At 59.5% G+C, this 21,825-nt stretch overlaps 1 protein-coding gene across 2 annotated transcripts; it reads right to left on the bottom strand.

Moving 5' to 3' along the window:
* Positions 1–2,470: 2,470 nt before the first annotated feature.
* LIPE (lipase E, hormone sensitive type) lies at positions 2,471–19,862 on the bottom strand. 2 transcript variants are annotated; one of them, XM_043997618.1, is made up of 10 exons: positions 19,456–19,862; positions 13,683–14,218; positions 9,699–9,789; positions 9,346–9,491; positions 8,346–8,531; positions 7,772–8,066; positions 6,632–6,859; positions 6,276–6,455; positions 4,153–4,556; positions 2,471–3,606 (listed from the first exon to the last, which is right to left on the bottom strand). In XM_043997618.1, the coding sequence occupies exons 1-10, from the start codon at positions 19,544–19,546 to the stop codon at positions 3,235–3,237; spliced, it is 2,529 nt and encodes an 842-aa protein (XP_043853553.1). In that variant the 5' UTR covers positions 19,547–19,862; the 3' UTR covers positions 2,471–3,234. The 2 variants fall into 2 exon arrangements, with proteins under 2 accessions (XP_043853553.1, XP_043853554.1); XM_043997619.1 differs by lacking the exon at positions 19,456–19,862 and adding an exon at positions 14,904–15,089.
* Positions 19,863–21,825: the final 1,963 nt, after the last annotated feature.

Raw genomic sequence — 21,825 nt, 5'->3', positions numbered from 1 at the left:
AGGTGGGGTGGGGATAGAAGGTAGATGTGTGTGTGTGAGTGTTGAGACCTGGAAGTCAGTCCTGCAGGGATCCTCCCTTGCCCTGGAGGTGGACCCTGGGAGTCATTCCTTCCTAGCCTCAGTTTCTCCAGGAATGGGGATGACTGGATGGGTGGAGCTGGGAGGGAGGGAGGCGCCCAGAGGAACCAAGATGGGGGTGAAAGGGAGGACAGATGGAGGGAAGAGCAGACCAGTGTGTATATGTCAAACACACACACACACACACACACACACACACACACACACACACACAGCCCATAGAATTTGGGAGGTGGAAGGGCTGGCTCTTTAGTGAGCATTGAGTCCCAACACCTTCCTTTTATTTTTATTTAATTTTAATTTTAATTTTTTTTTGGTGAGGCAATTGGAGTTAAGTGACTTGCCCAGGGTCACACAGGTAGTAAGTGTTAAGTGCCTGAGGCCGGATTTGAACTCAGGTCCTCCTGCATCCAGGGCCGGTGCTCTATCCACTGTGCCGTCTAGCTGCCCCAACACCTTCCTTTTAGAGATGAGGGGAGGAAGCCCCCTCAGGGTCCCACAGTGGCTGCTGCATTGGGTGGCCTTTGAACTCTGGGCTTCTGACTTGAAACCCCCCAGCACTCTTTTCACTCATACACAATCTCTTCCTTCCCTCCTCCCCCCTACTCCCAACACAGACACAACTGCACACACAGAGACGGACACACAGTCACAATCTCCGATTGTCTCCGACCCACATAGAAACCCCAAGGCATGGTGGGAAAGAGTCCAGGGTTGGCATTCAGACCCCACTTGGATCTGCCCCCTGACTTGGCATATGATCTGGGGCAAGTATTCCCTCTCTCCTTTTTTTTTCAAAGGGCAATGAGGGTTAAGTGACTTGCCCAGGGTCACACAGCTAGTGTGTCAAGTGTTTGAGGCCGGATTTGAACTCAGGTCCTCCTGCATCCAGGGCTGGTGCTTTATCCACTGCGCCACCTGGCTGCCCCAGTACCTCCCTCTGTGGGCCTCAGTTTCCCTTACCTGTAAAATAAGAGCTAAACCAGGTAACCCTGAATTCCATCTATGATTATATAAAAAGAGATGGAGGCGGAAACAGAACCAGAGGGACTGAAAGAGGAAGAAACAGGCCTGAGATACAGAAGGGGTAGGGAGGCCCCTAACTCCATCCTTACCCTACTGCCCCCTCCAACCCCAGCCAAAGACCTCAAGCTAGAGCCAGGGGAGGTGAGGTTGGGAAGATCCACTCCCAAGGCCCTCAGCATCTCTCTCCACTCCCCATCACCGTGACTCACTCTCTTATCAACTCCTAATGGGTTAATGACCTATTTCCCTGCTCCCCCTTTACACCCCCACAAGCCCTAATGACTATTTCCAGCTTTGGCTGGGCCCACACCTCCCCTCTGGCTCCACGATTGGCTGGAGGCAGGTTCCGAGACCTTGGTGTCCAGATACCAAAGCCTTTCCCTAAGGACAGAGATGTCCCCATCTCCTGGCTCCCACTGGTGGTGGTGACAGTCATGAACCCAGGCATTGACACTGGGTTCTCTCCAGGAGCTGGGCCAGGCTGGGGTGGAGTATCCGCACCCAGGGCAGCTGGTTGAGGAATGAGGTGAGACTGGTCATCCTTAGATGCTTTATCTGCCCATGGTGACCTGCCCTGAGGAAGCAGTCCCCTCCCAACCATGGTTCCAACCCATTCAAGGCTCACCGGGGCCCCAGTTGCTATGGTGTGGGGATCCCTCCCATCTTGGTTGGTTAGTCCCTTTGTCTCTGACCCATGTACTCTGCTCCCTTGGGATCTCTCATGGGGTCTGGCTTTGGAGTCTGGAGCTCTGGGTTCAAATCTTCGCTCACCTTTCCTAGGACACCTCACTACACCTGAGCCTGGAAGCAGGCTGCTGTTGTCCATCATCATCATCTTTCTCAGTTTCCCTCATGGTGGGGCTGTTTTTGTACCAGTGCCTAGCAGGAATCCTGGAAGGCTTCGTGCCTGCCCCAGCACTAGGTCCTTCCCTCTCAGTTGGGCAGCTCAGTCTCTCCCCCTGGGCTGTCTCTTCCAGCTTCTCTCTCTTGCCTTGGGGTCTAGGGTGTCAGGAGGAACCCTCGGGGCTCAGCCTCCCTTCTGCATCTCCCCTTCTGGCTCAGGATCCCCACTCCTGCCCCAGGCTCCCTGTGGTTTGGCCCCAGCCTGTAAACAGCCCCATAAAGCCCAGGTCCCAAAGCCCATCCCCTCCAGCCTCGATGTCTGTAGGACCCAGGAGGCCAGGTTTCTGATCTTGGCCTCCAAGCCCCCTCAGAACCCCACACAGGCATCTGGGAGGCCTGGTCCATCCCTCAGTCCTCTGGGCAGCCAGCTTGCCCAGGTGTGAGCCACCCCCTGGTGGAAGGTCTTAGTACTGTGCCTCCCTGGGGAACCCTCCCTCTAGGGTCCAGTCATGGAGGAGCAGGGTGAATCAAATACATTTATTTACAAAACAGGGAGCACAGGAGGCCCAGGGGCCTCCCTGAGCAGCAGCAGCAGCAGCAGCAGAAGGCAGTGGCTGGGGGTGGGAGAGAGCAGCTTGGGAGGCTCCCCCCCACTTGGGGCTCACAGTGAGTGAAAAGCGTCAGGGGGCACAGGGCATCAGAGTTCCCTCCCCCCCCCCCACTGGGCCTAAGGCACTCCCTCCCCAGTGGTAATGGGCCAACTATCACACACAGGGAAACGGGTGCCCAGAGGGGAAGCAGGTGGGGAACTTGGGCAGCACCTTCCCCCTCTCACAATCTGCAATTCCATAACCTGTCCTAGGTCCCCAGGCAAGGCTGGGGCGGAGCTGGGCCCAGAACTGGGAGCTTCCTGCAGGGCAGGCACAGGACTTAGCGCTAGCCAGCCCAGCTCTCATTGTACTTAGGGGGAAGCTGGGGCCTGCAAGGTCACACAGGGGCCCCGACCTGAATTCATCGCTCCTCCCGCTGTGGAGTGTTGCTTCAGTTTCCCACCTAGTAGAGTGAGGACGCTGGATTTCAAAGCACCTTCCAGTGTTAGCATTGGTGACTCTGACCTGCCCAGGTTTCACAGAGCGCTGGGATGGGCGGCCCCCCCGGGAGTATTAGCCCCCCCCCCAGAGGGGAGGAGTGTGAGGTGGAGTGGGGATAGAGGGGTCCCCCACCCCAGGAATCACCATGAGTCTACAGTGCAAAACAAAACCGACCGAGAGAGCATGAGGCCTTTAGTCAGGAGCGGGCAGGGCTGAGGCCAGAATGACGGGAAGGCTGGGCCTGGCTCAGGCCCGGGTTCCGCAGGCTGGGGGGCGAGCTCGCGGCTGAGGCCGGGGTCTGAGGGGAATGCTTGTTCCGGGACCGCTCAGACCACCGGGGCTTGGTGGGCGCGGGGGGCACCTGCGGCTCTGCCCCCGGCGTGAGGATGAGGCGGATGCGCTCCACGCACAGGGCGGTGGCCTGGCGAGTCTCACGGCACAGGGCCGCCAGGCTCAGGAAGCCGTGGGGCAGGTCCTCCACCACGCGCAGGGTCACCGGGCGCCCCAGGCCCCGAAGGCGGCGGGCAAACATCACCGAGTCATCCAGCATGGGGTCCAGGGCACAGGCCTGGCGTAGGCACGCGGGGCCACGTGGTGCAGGGGGCCGGGCAGCCGGACCAGGGCCGGGATCAACAGCCAGGAAGGAGCGAGAGAAGGGGGTGGAGAAGATGGAGGATAGAGCACAGAGGAAGGAAAGAAGACCAGGAGGAAGGGGGGGGGGCGAGAGACAGGGAGCCAGAGACGAGGGCGATGCAGAAACCCCCAAAGGAGGGGAGTGAGAATGGCCAAGACAGAGCCAAAGACGGACCAGGAGGGAGAGGGTGGACATCAGCATGGAGGTGAGAGAAACAGCAAGCCAGATGACGGAGGGAGGGAGGGAGGGAGGGAGGGGGGGGGGGGGAGAGAGAGAGAGAATGGGGGGGGAGACAGAAAGAGGGAGAGAATGAGATGGGGGGAGAGAGAGAGCCGTTAGGAGGGGCTCCTCCCCCTTCCCTCTCTGACCCCTTTACTTCCCCATTTTTGTGTCTCCAGGTAGACCTGGCCGGCCCCGCCCCATCTCAGACCCGCCCCCATCTCAGTGTCCCGCCCCGCGCCCCCCCCCCCCCCAGCTCACCACGATGTGGATGGGGGGCAGGGACTGCAGCATGGAGTCAGGGGCCAGCAGCGGGGACATGAAGGGGTTCTTGACAATGGGGGACGTCTGCAGGGACAGGTTGGCCCTGCCTTGGCTGGAGCGCCGGGGCTGGAAGCCGTCGGGGAAGGTGGAGCCCAGGCTGTCCCGATTCTCCCTGTTATCCTCCTCTTCTTCCGTGGTCTCATCCTCGGTCCCCGAAGGGGGCAGGAAGAAGTTCACTTCCTGGGGGACCGATGACAGGGTCTCTTCTGATGAGGACAGGACTGGGGGGGTGGAGCCCCCCACCAGGCTCAGGTCTTGTAAGGTCAAACTTTTAGGGGACTCCCTGGGCAGGCTGGAGTGGTCCTGCAGGGCGGCCTCAGACACGCTGCGGCGCATCGTCTCTGGAAGTCGGGAGGAAGGGAGAAGGTGGTGAGCTCCCTGGCCCTGCAGCCTCCCCCTCCTGGGGACGTCCCAGGCCCCTCCGCTCTCCTGTGGCTCAGCCAGCGCGGAGCTCCGGCGGCCAGCTCCCTGCGACAGGTCACAGGATCCGGCTGCTGGCAAACGACTTGGTCCGAGCCCCAGCTTGGCCCTGGCTGGCTGTGTGACTTCGGAAAGACCCCTTCCCCTCTCTGGGCCTGTTTCTTATCCCCGAATGAGGGGGTGGGCTTAGGGGGCGTCTGGGCATTTCCTGGCTCTCCATCTGGGGCGCTCTAAGTCCGGATGTGGCCAGCTGTCCCACCAGACCCTGACCTGCTCCTGGCCCTTCTAGAGCCCTGTCCTCTTCTCTATCTCCATCAAACTCTCCTAGGGTTGGACCTGGGGGGGGGGTCTCTTCATTCTTGTCCAATCCATCCATTTTCTCTCCACCACCAATCGGAGTCCCTTCCCTCCCTCCCTAGTCTCTGACGTGTCCCCATCATCCCTCCTTCCTACCTTCTCAAGTTGGATCCCCGTTTCCACCCCACCCCACCCCAGTTGGCTCAGGAGACACAGGTTCAAATCCAGGCTCTGACAACTTTCTTGTTTTGAGCACCACTTAACCTCCAGATGAGCCCCAGTCCTTCAGCCAGAAACCTTGAAATACTAGAAACAGGAACTTTGGGCATCGCCACCCTTCTGCCATGGTGGAGGAAGGCTATGATTGAGTTCTTTCTCCTCTTCCCAGACTCACTGAGAAGGGACTTGGGAGGCGACCTGAACCAGAACCTCTGGGATTCCCCACAAGTGTCATCCAGCTAGCCGATGGGAAGCTCACTCCTTGCTGGCTTCCCCCGACTCCTCTTTGGGATGGCTGCTGGGCTCTTTCTCCTCACATCAAACTGAGGTCTGTCTGATTCCACCCACTGCTCCTAGTTTTGTCCTCTCAAGCCAAGAACGAATCTCATCCTGCTTCCACAGGGTAGTCCTGCATATACTTGAAAATCCTCACAGTGGCCCCTGACATAGAACTTGTAAGGCCCACCCCAAGATTTCCACACATCATCTTCCTGGAACCCTGGCAAGTAGGTGCTGCCCCATCTTCCAGGGAAGGAAACTGAGTCTGGGGTGTGGGAAGGCAGTCATCTGTTGAGTAGGCATCAGATGCTGGGTCTACCTGGTTCTGAGGCCACCACAGCCTTCCCCAACATTCAAGGACTTGTGGGGGCAGCTAGGTGGCGCAGTAGATAGAGCACCGGCCCTGGATTCAGGAGGACCCGAGTTCAAATCCAGCCTCAGATACTTGACACTTACTAGCTGTGTGACCCTGGGCAAGTCACTTAACCCCAAATGCCTCACCAAAAAAAAAGAAAAAGAAAAAAAGGACTCGTGGACCGGCCTGGCTGCTCCCTCTGTGGGGGCAATGTTCCCCATCCCCACTCCCCAGGTGGGCCTTTGCTGTCTCCTGGTTTTCTTGCTGGGAGGGCCCCGGCCCAGGCCTAAGAATCACAGAACATCCAGGCTGGCAGAGCCGACAGTGCCTCAGACAACGTCCTGGCACTCATGAGGGGAAACCGAGGGCCGGAAAGGGGGCACATCGTGTGCCTAAGGCCGTGTAGCCTTTTTGAAGCTCTGCCTCCTCCTCTCATCTGGGCGTCCCCTTTTGGTCCCAGTGCCCCCAGGGCAGGCCCCACGGGACTCACCGGTAGCTGACTGGGAGCAGTCATCGGCGGGTCTCCGGCCTCCGAGCTCCAGGAAGGTGTTGAGCCAGGACGAGGCGCCCAGGCGCAGGTCGCGGAGCAGCAAGGCTGTGTCCCTCTTCACCAGCCCCATCACACCCAGGGCCTGCTGCTCTTGGTCTTCCTGAGCCTCGGGCTCTACGCCTGTGGGGAGTGGAGGGGGAGGAGCAGGGGCCCCTTAGGCCTCCTGCTCCTCCCCCTCTGGGTGGTCCCATCCTCATCCCCTGGAGGTGCTGCCCCTCCAGCTTCCCACACCTGTGCTCTCCTTGGGGGTCTTGGCCACCAGCTCCCACCCTTCCGGTGCCCGGCCCCCAGCTCACCGGCGTAGGCACTGAGGCACTTGGAGAGGACGCTGAGGGGGAGCAGGGGGTCCATGAGGCTCATGAGGCGCGAAGGTGAGGCAGAGGCCTGGAGCATGGTGGCTGGGTAGGCGGCCATGACGCCGTCGGGCAGCCTCACGCCATAGGCTGCCGCCCGAAGGGACACTGTGAGGCAGAGGTTACCCCCCGCGCTGTCTCCGGCCAGGCACACCCGCTCCCCTGTCGAGCCTGTGGGAAGGCAGAGGAGAAGGGGTCACTGCCCCAAACCGAGAGCTGGGGACAAAGGCCGGGGTTCAGCATGGTCCAGTGGGAAGAGAGCCCGCTGGTGCAGCCAGGAGCCCTGCATTCCCAGGTAGCCTGGCCAGGGATTGGATCTGATGCCCATAACCTGACTTGACTGATGAACATCCCCAGTCACCCGACCTGTTCCCCCAATGGTAACACAAGGGGCTGGGGCTAGCAGCAGCCAGGACCCCCCTACCCCAGCTGGTTGGCCAGTGGTTGGAGGTCAGAGATCAGAGGCCAAATTTGGGGGGGGGGTGTCAGAATTTCAGAAGCTCAGGGAATTCAAGGGAGGCTAAGAACTCAAGAAGGCTCTCAGTCCAAGAAATCACTGGAGAACTTGGGAGGACGGAGGTCGGAGGTTGAGGAAGTGATGGGCAGGGGCTGGGCTTTAGAAATTGGGGGCCTGCTGCAGTTGAGAGGTCAGAGTTTCTAGATTTAGGGCTGACGGGGACTTCAGAGGCCCCCAGGTGCAGCCCCCTCGTTTTAGAGGGGAGGACAGGGAGGCTCAGAGAGGGGACCCTTGCCTAACATGGCGCTGCTGAGTATCTGGGATCTCCACCCCAGCCTTGCTGGCCTCATGGGCAGGGTCCCATCTACCCCACCCCAATGGGGAGTCCCAAGAACAGAGGCACTGCCCCTGGGCTCCATGGTGGCCCGTATGGTCAGAGGTTGGGCATTCAGAGATCAAAGGTCTATGAGGAGGGTTAGAGCCAGCGAGAGGGAGACAAAGTCACTGGCCAGCTCGGGAGGCAGGGTGGGGTCAGAGATGAGGGGTGTCTCTTCCCTAAATGGGCCTCCTGAGGGGAGGCTGGCTGGCAGGGTCTGGGTCTCCTGGGAGGGCAGGGGTCAGCTCACCCAGGAGGCGACAGTTTTTGAGGGCCCAGCAGTAAGCGTAGAAGCACTCCTCCAGGGCTCGGGGGAAGGGGGCCTCAGGGGCCAGGGAGTAGTCGATGGAGAGGATGGGCACCCCCAGCTCCTGGGCCCAGCTCTTGAGGTAGGGCTCATGGGACTTAGAGGTCTGCGCCACGAAGCCCCCGCCATGAATATGGATAACCAGGGACTTGGAGCGCGGGGCGTGGTGGGGGCGGGGCCGCAGCTCCAGGCTCCTCGGGCCCTCCGACCGTGCCAGGATGTTCAGCTCCTCGCTGTCCTTGGGGGAGGGCAGACAAAGGGAGTGTGGGTATAACCTCCTCTTAATGGCCCCCCCCCCCCCCGTCTCATCACGGATGGGGAGGGGGATTGGAGAGATGGGGGAAGGGGCCAATGGGACAAAACACAGGAGAAAGGGGGGCTGAGGGATGGGAGACAGGAGACGGGCCTGAAAGGGGATGGATAGTTAGGAGAAGGGTCATGGGGGTGGTGGCAGGTGTGGATGGGCTTGGAAAGGGGGATGGAATGGGAGGCAGGACAGAGGGTCCCCTGCCCGCACCTGGCCCTCTCGAAGGTCATATGAGATGAGTCGCACCAGCACAGGGCCTGGGCCCGTGTGGGCCACGGGTGGCGAGATGGTGACATTGAGCTGGGGGTTGTTGGCCAGGGGTATCTCGAAGGCTTGAGGAGGCAAGCTGAGGGCCCGGCACACCCGCACCGTGGCCGATGCCATGTTGGCCAGAGACTGTGGGAGAGAGGGTGGCGAGGGTGAGCTGGGAATGATGGGCAAGGGTCATGCCCCTTGCCCTCCCTCTGAGACCTGCTGAACCTCTCCTCGCCTCCCCAACTACCACAGCGCGGAGTCACAGAACAAGGCCCAGGCCCAGACCAAGATTCAGGTTCTAGGCCTCGCTCTGCTGGTCACTTTCAGAGTCCCTTCCCTTCTATCCTCTGTAACAAGCATAAAAACCCCTTGTGTGATGGACAGAGGGACGGCCTTAGTGGCAGGGAGATGGGGCCGGGGGGAGGACGGTCTGAGGCTGGTCAGGGGGGGACCCCAAGGGAGCTGCCTCGTGCAGAGTTCTCAACCCTGATGGTCTGGGTGAAAAAACCCCTCTCAAAACAGCATTCAGGGATCAAAGGAAAGAACAGAGAGGAAAATGCTGGACCCAGGGGAGTTATTAGAATATCAAGGCTTTGAGGGGCCTTAGAACAGGGGATGTCAGAGCTGGGAGGGCAATTAGAACAGAGACCTTAAAAGTCATCTAGGGCAGCTAGGCGGCACAGTGGATAGAGCACCGGCCCTGGAGTCAGGAGGACCTGACTTCAAATCCAACCTCAGACACTTGACACTAGCTGTGTGACCCTGGGCAAGTCACTTAACCCCAATTGCCTCACCAAAAAAAAAAAAAAAAAGTCATCTAGTTCAAGCCTCTCCTGTTTCACATTACAGATGGGGAGATAGAGGCTGAGAAGGGAGAGCTGCCTAAGTCCACGCGGTGGGTCAATAAAGTAAGTGGTTCCCCTGCCTCTTCCTTGCACAGGCTGGCCTGACTCACCGACAGGACCTCGATTTCTGTTACATTCCAGAAGGCTTTCCAGAAATGCACGTCCAAATTCTGGGTGATCCGTTCAAACTCGGCCCCTCGCAGCTCTGGGTCGATAGCAAAGCGGCCACCGGTGAAGAGGGAGCTGGCAGCCACACCTGGGAAAGGCAGGGGGAGGGGGGTGCTCAGGGAGGGCCATGGTGTCGAGGCCCCTGTCCTCCGGTGCCCTGGACTTACCACGGGTGGGGACTGCTACCTCTGTGCAGCTTAGGTTGGGGGGAAGGGGAGGGTTCAAGAGGGGAGAGAGTGGTGAGCAGCAGGAGACGAGGGGGAGTCCGAGCACAGGAGGCTTGGGGGGCACTCACCAATTCCTGACTCATTGCGTTTGTAGTGTTCCCCAAAGGAGACCAGCCCGATGGAGATGGTCTGCAGGAAAGGCCGGATGGCTGGAGTGAACTGGGGGGAGGAAGAGCAAGGGAATTAGAGATGATCACCGGGGAAGGGGGCAGAGGCAGGCGGATGGGGGACGGCCCTATGTGCCCCAGGCTCAGAAGATACCGACCAGGATGAAGCAGTCCTGCCCTGTAGCTGCTTCCATTCATACAAATCAGAAGCCTGGGAGGGTGGGGAGGAGGTGGCACTAACAATAGCTAACACTGTTTATCAAGTGTTCCCAGCCAAGACAGAGGCACCAGGTGGGAGACCCATGTCCCTACCACTGCCAACCTGGAGGAATAGGGAGCCACAGAGTTTATAGAGAAGAGTGACAGAGTTGAGCACACCTGAGGTGGGGGACCACCCAGGAGGAGACCCTCACCCAGGGCGGGGCTACATGAGGCCTAAGAACAGGAAGAAACAGCAAGGGCTTCTGGGGGGGGAGGGGGGAAGAGGGTGGATTGACAGCAGGGAGGGACCTGGGCTCTGATTAGACAATGTGGAGTTTGCTTCATCCCCAGAATACAACGATAGAGGTGAGGGCTGGATGTCATTTGTACAGGAAAGAGAATTCGAACGCTGCCCTTGACAAATCCTGACTATCTGACTGAGGTCACTTAGTTTGCAGCATCCCAGCCTTGTGTCCTCTGAGGTCAGCTGACACGAGGCTGCTCTCTGGGCCAGGAAGTGGAGCCCTACCAGGACCTGGGCCTGAAGCTGGTGTGTCCTTAGGAATTGACTGCCTGCTGAACTCTCCTTTGTGCCCACAGTGGATAGAGTGCAGGGCCTGGAGTTGGGAAGACTTGAGTTCAAATCCAGCCTCAGACATTTCCTAGCTGTGTGACCCTGGGCAAGTCACTTAACCTCTCTTTGCCTCAGTTTTCTCATTTGTAAAATGAGGATCATAAGAGTGCCGACCTTCCTGGGTTGTTGTGAGGCTCAAATGAGATCACATTTGTAGAAAGCCCTTAGCATTGTGCCTGGCGCACAGTAGGCACCATACAAATGTTAGCTATTGTTATCATTATTGTTACCTGGCCAAGAAAGGCCCACTTTGATTTGCTGCTGGGGGGGGGGTGGTGCTCCCTGGCCCCCACAAGGTGAGAGGGTCCATGTCTAGGTTTCAGCCCAGTCCATAGGAGGCCTCTTGCCACTTCCCTTCTTTCTCACTCTCAGGAGGACTACTGGAGGTAGGGCAGATGAAGCCATGACCTTGAGAGCTCCAGAGGGCGGGGAGGTCGGTGCCCACACTGGCGTCTGGCAGCTGCCCAGGACCCTAGCCGGTCCGACATGGCAAAGAAGAGCTGCCAGTGTCAGGGCCCGTCTCTATCTTCTCCAAGTGCTGCTTGGCTAAAGGATCTTTGGGGGGGCCAGCGATATCAGGGAGAAAGCCTTGGAATGGGGGCTCACACTGATAGGAGAGTGAGCTCTGGCCCCTCGGGCAGCCCTGAGCTGGGAGAAGCAGTTGGGCCCCTGCTGGGTGAGTGGGGGGGGTCTGTGAGTGCAGGCTGCCCTTGTTCAGGTGTTCATTTCAGTCTCAACCCCCTTTCTTGGCAGACACTGGAGTGGTTTGGTTTCCTTCTCCAGCTCATTTTACGGATAAGGAAACTGAAGCAAACAGGGTGAAGTGACTTGCCCAGGGTCACACAGCTAGGAAGTGTCTGAGGCTAGATTTGAACTCGGGTTCTCCTGACTGCAGGACTGGCGTTCTATCCACTGAACCACTGAGGTGCTCATTATTAGGGCTCCCCGGGGACGAGGCCCCACTCATTGCTTCAGTTTCTGGCTTCTGCCTGAATCTTGGTGGCCCCAAATGGGCACTGGCTTCAGCTCTAGCTAGGGCTCCTTCTTGGTCCCTGGGCAGCCCTGCTTTCAGGCCTGGTCCCATCTCCCTGGCATTCATGCCAGTGGTGGGGCTGTCTCCTGGCCTGTTGGGATCATGTTGGCCCATGAGGAGCACTCATGATGCTCAGGAGCCAGACTGGGAGCAGGCTTCGTGCCCCGTCGGGCATCCAAGGGCCTTCTCCCTGCTCATCCTCTTCTCCACCTCTCGCACATCTCCATCTCCCTCCAGACCTGCCTTACACCCTGCCTCTGCCAGTCGGCCCTGCCTGGCCCCTTGGCTCCCCAGCCTTTCCTCCAAATCCCCTTGTGCTTATTTCACATGTCGTTTGTTTCAGTATTTGGGCGCATGTTGTCTCCTGACTGACTGGGAGCATCTTCAGGTTGGTTGTGCCTGCATTGGAAGCATGCAGCACGAGGCCTGGCACGCAGCAGGGCTGCACAAAATCTGGTGCTGCGGGGCTGTTCCGCTGGGAGGGACCTTGCCTCAGGAGGGCAGTGCTGGGGACAATAGGCGGAAGCTGCAAGGGAGGCTGATTGAGGCCAGATGTCGGGGAAACCTGCCAGTGTGAGTGTGGGGGCAGGGACAGATCCTCCATTAGCGCCTGGCCAGGCCGGGGCCCTGGGAAGCTGAGACAGGAGTCAGAACAGGGACAGTGAGAGGAGATGATGAGATAGGAGTTCTGGAGAAGGGGAGTCCTGGTGGACGGAAAGCTGAGGGGGGGCAGCGGAATGGCCCACCTGCCCCATCTGGGCCTGTTTCCTCTCCTGTAAAATGAGGGAAGCTGGACCGGTGGGCTCTGAGCCCACTTCCAGCTCAGGCTGGAAGGCCTCACCCTGGATTTCACTGGCACAGAGGACTCCCGCAGGAGGGAACTCCTGCCACCAGGGTAGGTCAACACCTCTTCTTGGGCCTCCTGGGCCAGTGTAGTACAGAGAGGGTCCTGAACCAGACCTGCACCCCCAGACATACTACATGCTGACAGCTTTGCCTCATGCAGGGGTCTGCATGACCTCTCCACCAGTGGGGCAGGTGCTGTGGGGGCAGGGCTGTCACTCTCACACTTCTCAAGAGAGACGGGGATACATCCAAGCAGCCAGAGAGGAAGAGGAGAGAGACGGGGAGACACAGAGTGGCTGCAGGCCACCAACAGGCCCCCTTGTGCCCCCCAGGGACACGATAACCCAGGGGGGCTTGTCTCCCTGTAACGACCACCCCCCCAGCCGGGGCAGGTCCAGTTGAACCACCCACTCGGAGCTTCCTGGCCCAGTGAGAGAAAGGTCAGCGGGCCTGCCAGGGGATTCCTAGGGTGGGGGTGGGAGTGGGGGGAGGGGAGGGCTGGCACTCTGAAGAAAGCCCTGGGACCCCAAGGTCAGAACCGGGTATTTATGAGCACAGGGCCCTTCTCGTCCATGTGCCAAGCACTCGGTCAACATCTGCTGACTTATTATTATTCTTTTTGGTTGGGGGAAGGGTGGAGGACAAGGCCATGTCCAGATCCCGTGTATCCCGGTCCCGTGTATCCCGGTCAAAGCCCTCTCTGGAGGCCCTGAGCCCCCTTGCAGGTGAGCTAAGTTCTTGCCAACTCCAGGGAACTCCCTAGAGGTCGTGGCCATGGGCACAGGCCCTTTGGGGCCGAGGACACTGGGGAGATTCCGGAGGTGGGGGGAGAGGCAGTGTGGGAAGGAGCTTCAAGGTTCTGCCCTTGGGGAGGCTGGGCCCCCTCAGTGGGCCCCTGCTTCCTCTCCATTTGTGGTCAATAGAGCTTCCACTTCGGACACCCCCACCCCATCCTAGGGTTCCTCCCAGCTCTGTTCTGGGTCCCAAAGTCCCCTCTGCTAGATGGCCTTGTCTGCCCTGGGGGAGAAGGCTTCAGAAAAGGGGGGTCCTGCCCAGCTCCCCCGAGAGGGAGCCCTGCCTTCCCCTGCCCCCCCAGGGAGCCCACCCCTCCTCTGGCCCCTGGGGAGCACTCTGCTCCCATTGCTCCTGGGGAGCCCACCCCTCCCCTGGCCCCTGGGGAGCCCCCTCTCCCCCTTGCCCTGGGGAGCCCGCCCCACCCCGCCCCTCTCACCTGGAAGCCCAGGCAGCGGCCATAGAAGCAGCCCTTGTGCAGGGTGCCGTACTCGCGGAGGAAGTCAGCGCTGAGCCCCCCATCACCCTCGAAGAAGAGGCCGCCAGGCCGGTTGGCAGCCAGCAGACGCTGGGCATAGTAGGTCAGGGCACGCAGCTGCGTCAGGGCGGCCAGGTAGGCCTCCAGCTCGGCCAGGTTGTGGCCGGCCCGGAAGAAGATGCTCTTGCGGCTGGCGGCCACGTAGCGGGCTTTGTGGAGCAGGTGGGCCAGGCAGCAGCGCGCCGTGTGCACCAGGCTGCGGTAGCCATTGGCCGGTGTCTCGGCGTCCAGGTCAAAGAGGTGGGCCACCCCGAGCAGCTGGCCTAGGGCCGGCTCCAGGCCCAGCGCCTGCTCCCGGATCCCTGTGAAGGCTCCTGCCAGGCGGCGCGCGGTCTCCCCGGGGCCCTGGCTGGCAAAGTAGGTGGCGTTGTCCTCCGACAGGGCCACCAGCGACTGCGTCATGGCCCGTAGGTCCATGCCATGGGTCAGGCGGGAGGCTGTGGGTGGGTGGGGACAGGGATGGTGGCTGGGGGATGGGCACAGGCCCCCACGCCAAGTGCTTTTCACCTCCTGTCTCTGTCCCCAGGACCCAAAGGCCCAGTGCCACTCAGGGACCCCTGTGGTCCCCTGTCCAAGGAAACCAGGGCATCCCTCTCCAGACTTTCCCTCCTCCATCCCTGCTGCCATCAGACCCCAGACTCTCGGGGCCAGTTCTCCCCAAGGATGCAGGTCGGAGCCCTCTCTCCTGAGCATCCAGCCTCCCCCCTCCCTGGGCCCAGGTGATCCAGTTTCTAGGTTTCCCTGCAAGGACCCGAGCATCCTGTTTCCAGGTCAGAGATGTCTGATTCCAGGTTCTCTCCCTGCAAAGCCTCAGGTGTCTGGTCTACCCTGCCCCCTCCTAGAAGGACTCAGGCTCTGGTTTTCTCCCCAAGTCCTCTTCCTCTAGTGCCCCCCAAACCATGGCAAAGCCCCGTCTCCCGTCTCAGGGCCCAGCCATTCATCGTCCTCTCCATTGGCTCCTGAAGATAGACTAGATAGTCAGCCGCTAGAATTAAGGTGGGGGGACTTCCTGTAGAAGGTGGGATCTGGGCTGGGGCTTGAACAAAGCCAGAAGAAAGGGGTGAGGAGGGAGGGCTGCCGGGCATGTGGGACAGTCAGCCAGACCAGGGCCCATGCACTCACCCATTTTCCTTTCCTTGTTTATCCCCAGCATCTCCCGGACGAATCCAGGCCCTGGGGCAGTTAGCTACTCCAGCCTGCCCAGAGAGGCGCTCCCTCCTGGCCTATAAAGGCAGGGAGGGGACCGGACTCCACCCACTGGGGCAAGGACCACGCCCCCAGTCCCCTCCTTCCCCCTCTGGCGGCAGTTTCTGGCACATGGAGGGGAAGCACGTGATGTCAACAAACCTCTAGGGCTCCCCATCCCCTCCAGGATCCAATAGGAAATCGTCTGCGCCCCCTCCCCAGCTTGGAATTCCAGGGATGCTGGCCACTCTCTACTCCAGGCATTGTCCTTCATGCCCGGCGGCTCTCCCTCCCCATCCCTTCCTTCTGGCTTTGTTCAAATACCAGCTAAAATCCCACCAACTACCGGAAGGCCCCCCCCCCCTTTAATTCTAGTGGCTAACTGTCTTCAGTCTACACTGTCTCTAGCTTGTTTGCCTCTTGCCTCCCCACCAGACTGAGGTCCTAGGGAGCAGGGATTGAATTTTTGCCGTTTTGTAACCCCAGCACTTAGCGCAGTGTCTGCCACATAGTAGGTCCCACATTTAGTCCTCCCTCCCCCACCCCAATTCCTTTACCTAGCTCCTGCTCTGGCTCTCAGGGACCCAAGTGTCCCCCACCTTGGCCCCAGCCTCCAGACTTCAGGCATCCTTCTCTATCCTACAAGCCTGGGATTTCAGTACCTGGCTCCACCCCCTGGCTGCTCAATGGTCTAGTCTGGCCCCCCAGAATTCTTTGAGCCCCTAGTTCCTGCCCCCCTACTCCCCAAGGAGAAGCCAGATATCATCCTTGGCCTCCATCTCCTAGGGATGGATGGATGGATGGATGGATGGATGGATGGATGGATGGATGGATGGATGGATGGATGGATGAGTGGGTCTCCAGCTAGTAACAACCTTACAGATCTACTCCAACCTCTTCTTCATTTTAACAGAAAAGGAAAGTGAGGCACCAGAGAGAGAGCAGATCACTAAAAAGTGGATGCTGGTTGTGTGACTTAGTGTTATGAGTCAAAATAACTGGTCATGTGGGGGGGAGGCTGGATCACCCCTACTCTCCATTGCAGCCTGAGGGGTAACTAACAGAGGGCCATTCAGGCTGAGGGCTGGGGCCCACCCCACTGCCTGGCACTGGGTGATCCAGCTGAGGGTGTGCCCCATCTTTCCTCCCACCCCCAGCTTCAAGAACAAAAGCTGATTAGCAGCAAGCCCTTCAGAGCCAGAGCTGGGGGCAGGGGTGGGGAGGGAGGCTCGAGGTCCAGTGGTTAGGGCTGGGGGCTGACCTGTTTGGTGACTATTGGGGTGCGGCAGGGGTGGCCAGGGAGCAGACTGGGCACTAGGGCCGCCTGGGACAGAGAGACTGGGTTAGAGGGGAGTGAGAGCAGATGCTGCTGTGGTTTGGGGTAGGTGCCCATTGGAGAACTGGGCCAGAGGGTGCCCAGTGCTTGGACAAGGGGCTGACCGGGAATGGGCCAGAGGTCTGGAGATTGAGACACTGACAGAGGGAATGGGGACAGGGGGCACGGGTGGTGGTGAGGGATTGGGGCAGAGGGCAGAAAACAACTTGTGAGCTGGCCTTGGAGTGGGAGGGCCTGGCCTGCCTCGGCCACTTCTACCTGTGTGGCCCTGGGCAAGTCACTTAACTCTGGGCCTGTTTCTTCAGGCCCTCTCATCTGCCTTCCAACTCTAAATAGATGCTCAGAAATGAGTGAAGGCACGAGGGAGAGGGCTGGGGAATAAGGGCAGGATGGGGAGGCGGCCTGGGAGGAGCCCAGGGCCTAGGAAGGGCCAGCTTGTCCCTTTGCCCTGTAAAGGAATGTATGCGGCCTAACCCAACGTCTTAGACTTTGTCCCAGGAAAGCCTGGGCAGGGCATGGGGGGAGGGCATGAAGCCTTGGATCCAGTCTGTCCCAGAAGGGTTAGAGGAGGGTGAGGGCTTGGGATGACGACAGAGGAGGCCAGCAGCCAAGAGAGAGTCTCCTGGGGTAGCAAGTGTGTGAGAAGTCAGAAAACAAGGATTTCCTGGGAAGAAGGAGGGAAAGGTGAAGGAGGGTCAGTGAGCTGCAGGAGGGAGCTGGATGGAGCTTGGTTGGAGACCTGAGGCCGGGGGTGGGGGTGGGGGGGCCTAGCCAGTTATCCCAGTTCAGGAGCTTAGGGGAGCTGGGGAGTGTGACTGTGTAGCCCTGGGGCTTGAGATCAGAAGGAAGTGGGCAGTGGAACAATGTGGACCTTGTGCCCACTGTCTGGGCTCCCAGAGCATGCCTGTGGAGGTGTATAGTCCTGGGGCCCCAGGTTGGAACTCAGAAGGGTGTGGGTGGGTATAATCCCAGGGCTCAGGGGAAAGGGTGTATGGAGTGTGATATAAGTGTGAGAGAGCTCAGTGTGGGTATAGCCCCGGGCCCTGGACAGGGAGCTGGTGTCCCCGTGTCTGGGAAGGTGATTCCCATCTACCCCTTGCTTAATTATTTGTCTGGAAAGGTAAGATATGGCCCTGGGGGCAGGGCCCAAGCTAGGGAGATGCCTCTGCCAAATTCTTCAATATCACCTCCTGCTGACTCCAGGGAGGGCTGGGTAAAAACACCAGGGCATGCGTGGCCTGTGTCTCAGACTGTCAGGGGGGTGTGGGCATCATAATAGTGTACAGTCATCTGCCTCATTTGGTCCCATCCTCTTATGAGCCACTCTCTGTGCTGAGGTGGAGCTGTGGCCCCAGATGGCGTGGGGTGCTTGCTACTCCAAGGCAGGCTCTTTTTTATGGATAGAAAAGGATCTCCTGTTAGAAGCCACTCTCTGTGCTGAGGTGGAGCTGTGGCCCCAGATGGCATGGGGTGCTTGCTGCCCCAAGGCAGGCTCTTTTTTATGGATTGGGAGAGAGGTTTCTCTAGTTCCTGAGAAGTCCTGGGATTCTCTGAGAAAGTATAAGGATGGGCTTTTTTGTTGAAAGGGATCCTCCCCCCACCCCAGGTCCCCAGGGCTTAACCCTAGAGAAACTTAGCTTCAGGATCCCCACCCTGTCCTGGGTAGTAGGTAAGGGGAGAATGACCCTTCCAACACTTACCCTCCTTGTATGGAGGGAGTGGAACAGTGTCACCCCAACTTTTAAAGGGCCGCGGGGGCGGAAGCCGATGGGATCGCCTTACCGTGACCCCCTCCTCCCCTTTCCCGCCCTCTGCGCTCTCTTCTGACCGGGGAGTAGGGGCGGGAATCAAGGAGATCAGTGGAGAAGTTGTTGTGGGAGGCTTGGGTGGATACCCAAAGATGACTATGGATGTGCCCGGGGGGACTAGTCTCCCAGTATACCCAGGGCCATTGGGCTGGGGCTGGGGTAAGGTCTTCCAAGCTGGACCATATCCTCCAAACTAGGTTGTGGGGGCGGGGTGAGGATTCATCAAGCTGGGTTTTTATTGTGGGCATCCCCTTCTTCCTCTTCCCATATACATGAGTCATCCCATCCCAAGCTTCCTTAGGTATCTGGAGGACACCCCCAAATGTAATGCAAGGACAAGTAGTTCCCCCCTAGAGTGAGCCTCCTTTCCCTTGGGACATCCCAATGAATATCTCACATTTTTGATGCTGTTGTCTTTACCATACAGATGGGAAAACTGAGTTTCAGAGAGGTGAATTAGGAGACATTGGAAAGAGTCAGAGGATCTGGGTTCGAATCCCAGCTCTGATGCTTACTCCATATATGATCTTGGGCAAGGCACAACTTCCCTGCACCTCAGTTTCCCCTTCTGTAAAATGAAGTTAAACCAGAATGATCTCTGGGGTTCTTTCCAACACTGTACCTACAGTCTTAGGGGCTTGGGTTCAAATCCTGCCTCAAACATTTGGTACTGGTGTGACTTAGGGCAACGACTTAGTTCTGTAAAGTCAGGGATTCCCTTAAAGGTTCACAATCCTATTGGCCCAAGCTGGGACGGGACCCATGGTCATTTTCTTGAGCCCCTGACTTCAAGAACCAGAGCTCCAACTCCCCTACCCATGCTGCCTCAGAGGCATCCCCCTCTCCCCTTGCCCAGGTCACAGGGATGGGGGTGGGGAGGGGGCATTCCGCTCGGCCTCCTAGACAATGAACCCTGCCCCCCAAGAGAGTGGGCCATCCCACCTCTCCCCGCTTCCTCCCAGGGGACAGTGGTATATCCGACACTCTCCAGCATACTTCCACTCTACACGGGACGTTCCATTCCCGATCTTCCAGCCCCGACACGACATCCCGCTCCGTATCCCCTTCCCATGGGGCATCCCACTCTAACCCCCGAAACCCCATTCTAAGTCCCTTCCCCCATGGTACATCCCACTCTACAATTCCGCCCTATCCCTATCTCCCCCTCACATGGTACATCCCACTGCCTCGACACCCCTTCCTCCCCCGCGTGTCCAGTGACAGTGGGACACCCTGCTCTTTTCCCACCAGTGACAGGGGGACCCTTCAGTGGGACAGGCGGGCCGGATCACAGCCCCGCTCTCCCCCCGCACTCGGACCCAAGGCCAGCTCGGCTCCCTCTCACCTTTGGCCCGGCCACGCCGCCATCTCCGGCGGCTGCGGCTGCCCGGTCTCTCCTTGGTCCCGGAGACCCCGTCTCCCCCCGCCGGCTCCATCGTCCTCGGCCGTTCCCTGCCGCCGGACCAATCCCCTCCCCGCGCCACAGCCCGGCCTCTGCCCCGCGGACCAATCGGTGTCGAATCTGGGCGGTTGGGGCCCCGCCCTCCAAGGCCCTTAAAGGGCCGCGGGGGCGGAAGCCGATGGGATGGCCTTACCGCGACCCCCTCCTCCCCTTTCCCGCCCTCTGCGCTCTCTTCTGACCCGGGAGTAGGGGCGGGGCCCGGGCTGAGCAGCCGCTACTCTTTCCCTCACCCCCATGCTGATCCTTCCTCAAGCTGGAGGGAAGCTACAGAGGGCTCAGGGCACTGCGCAGGCGCGCTTCCCTAGAGCGAGGCAGAAGGCGGGGGCGGGACCACCTCTGTCTTCCTCGAGAGAGAATGATGGGGCACATGCTATTTTCCTCCAACCCGCCCCCCCCCCAGCCCTCCCTATGGATTGCGCGTGCGTGCCCTGTGCCGCGTCCATTCAAGCGAGGAGGGACCGGGCATAGCGCCTGCGCATGGGTGACACGTGATCTCTGTTTCACACAGGCCAGGAAAAAGCGGGAAGGGAGAGTGCGAGGTCTTTCTGTCCCAGTCTTGGGCCTGGGGCCCAGCATAGGGCGTGGTCTAGTCGTGGGTGTGGCCTAAGTGAAGGCGTGGCCTGGGGAGTATTTACGTGCGACTTAAAGAGAGGCTTGGCCTAGGCCAGGTGGCGCAGACGTGTGGGCATGGCTCGGCAGGTGGGGTGGGCCATTCTTATCCATTCCTCCGCCCCCAACCATCTGGCTGGAAGCCCGGGGGTGGGTCTGCGGGGTCTGACCACAGCACCCCAGAAGGGGGCTCAGGGTCTGAGCCTCTGGGGGCAGACCCCTCGCATGGGCGGGGGCGGAGATTTTGTAGGATGTCAGCGGGAGAGCTAGGACTCCCGGCTTCACCACCATGGCCTTAGTCGGGGTACAGGCTTAGTGGGTTGCAGTGGGGGTGCTTCCCAAAGGCGCTGGAGCCCACAGCCCGGGGGCCCTGAGAGGCTGGCCTGAGGCTCCCCCATCACCCCAAGAAAGGGAGCCCAGAGGCCCTACACATGCCTGTTTCAGAGCAGACCACAGCCACTTGGGGACAGTGAGATGTCAGCCCCCCATCTTTCACGTGACTTCCCTCCCCTCCTTCCTGCCCATTCTCTCCCCCAGGGATCCGTAGAGTTAGGGCTGGAAAGGGCCGACCCTCCTGGTGCATGTAGGAGATTTCAAGCCTAATGAAATTGACTGCCCAAGGCTGCCTAGGTTGAGTGACCACCGTGACAACCGAACCCAGGCCCTTGGACAGCACCAACCCCTAACTCTTGGAGTCTTTGAATTTGGGATTTGGGGAGTCGGCTTAGACCCCGTCGCTGCCCTTCTTCTCCCCCACTCACCTCTTTTCATCCCTTACTCACCAGCATCCCTGCGAACGCCCTGATTGATATGCATCTTCCCGTCGTGACCTGCGGTCCCCTCTGCCACTGACACCGCCTTATGGGGTGCATAGTTCTGGCTGGAAGGAGGATCCTGGAGCACGGGAGGCTCCTCCTTGGCTGTGCTGTCCAGGGCATTGCTTTCCTTCTCCACTACAAGCGGCTGTCCTGGGGAAGTCTGGGGGGTAGGTGGCCACTGGGGGATAGGGCCCTTCTCGGAGCCGGCTTCTTGCTCGCGCGTGGTCTGTTGCTGCTGTAAGGGAGCTTCTGGCTGTGAGGTGGGTCTCTGCTGTAAGGGAGAGGACTGCCCTGAAACGGGTTCTTGCTCAGAAGTAGATTCTGGTTTTGACTTGGATATGAGGTTCCCGGTGGATTCCCCTTGTACTATGGTCTCCTGCTTAGAGTCTGGTCTGGGCTGTGTTGGAGGCTTGCCCTCGGAGGCCTCTTCGGGCTGGGGTCCAGTTACTTCTGCTGTAGCTCTGATTTGGGATGTATATCCATCTTGGGAGCCTTGATGGAATCCTGTCTCTGAGGCAGAGTCCTGCAGGGATTTAAGTTCTAGATGCATCATTGATTGGTGTTGGAAGGCATGGCTGTGCTTTGATAGGAGGGATGGGCCTCTCTCGGGGACAGATTCTGGCTGGGATAGAGATCCTGGCTGGAATGTTGGCTTTTGTTCAGAGGCAGGTCCCAGCTGTGCTAGAGGGATCTGTTCAGGGGCACACGGTCCCAGCTGTGCTAGAGGGATCTGCTCAGGGGCATGTGATCCCAGCTCGGCTAGAGGGATCTGTTCAGGGGCACACGGTCCCAGCTGTGCTAGAGGGATCTGCTCAGGGGCACATGG

This window comes from Dromiciops gliroides, chromosome 3, assembly GCF_019393635.1.
Source record: "Dromiciops gliroides isolate mDroGli1 chromosome 3, mDroGli1.pri, whole genome shotgun sequence".
In the NCBI taxonomy this organism is placed as follows: domain Eukaryota; kingdom Metazoa; phylum Chordata; class Mammalia; order Microbiotheria; family Microbiotheriidae; genus Dromiciops; species Dromiciops gliroides.
This window is presented reverse-complemented; position numbering and strand designations above follow the sequence as displayed.

Coding starts and splice junctions, on each gene's coding strand:
- LIPE (XM_043997618.1), bottom strand. CDS start 19,546: ATGGAGCCGGCGGGGGGAGACGGGGTCTCCGGGACCAAGGAGAGACCG. Junction 8,067..8,345: donor ATGACCTTCGAGAGGGCCAG/GTGCGGGCAGGG, acceptor CCCTCCCCCAAG/GACAGCGAGGAGCTGAACAT. Junction 6,860..7,771: donor CAAAAACTGTCGCCTCCTGG/GTGAGCTGACCC, acceptor GCCTTCCCACAG/GCTCGACAGGGGAGCGGGTG.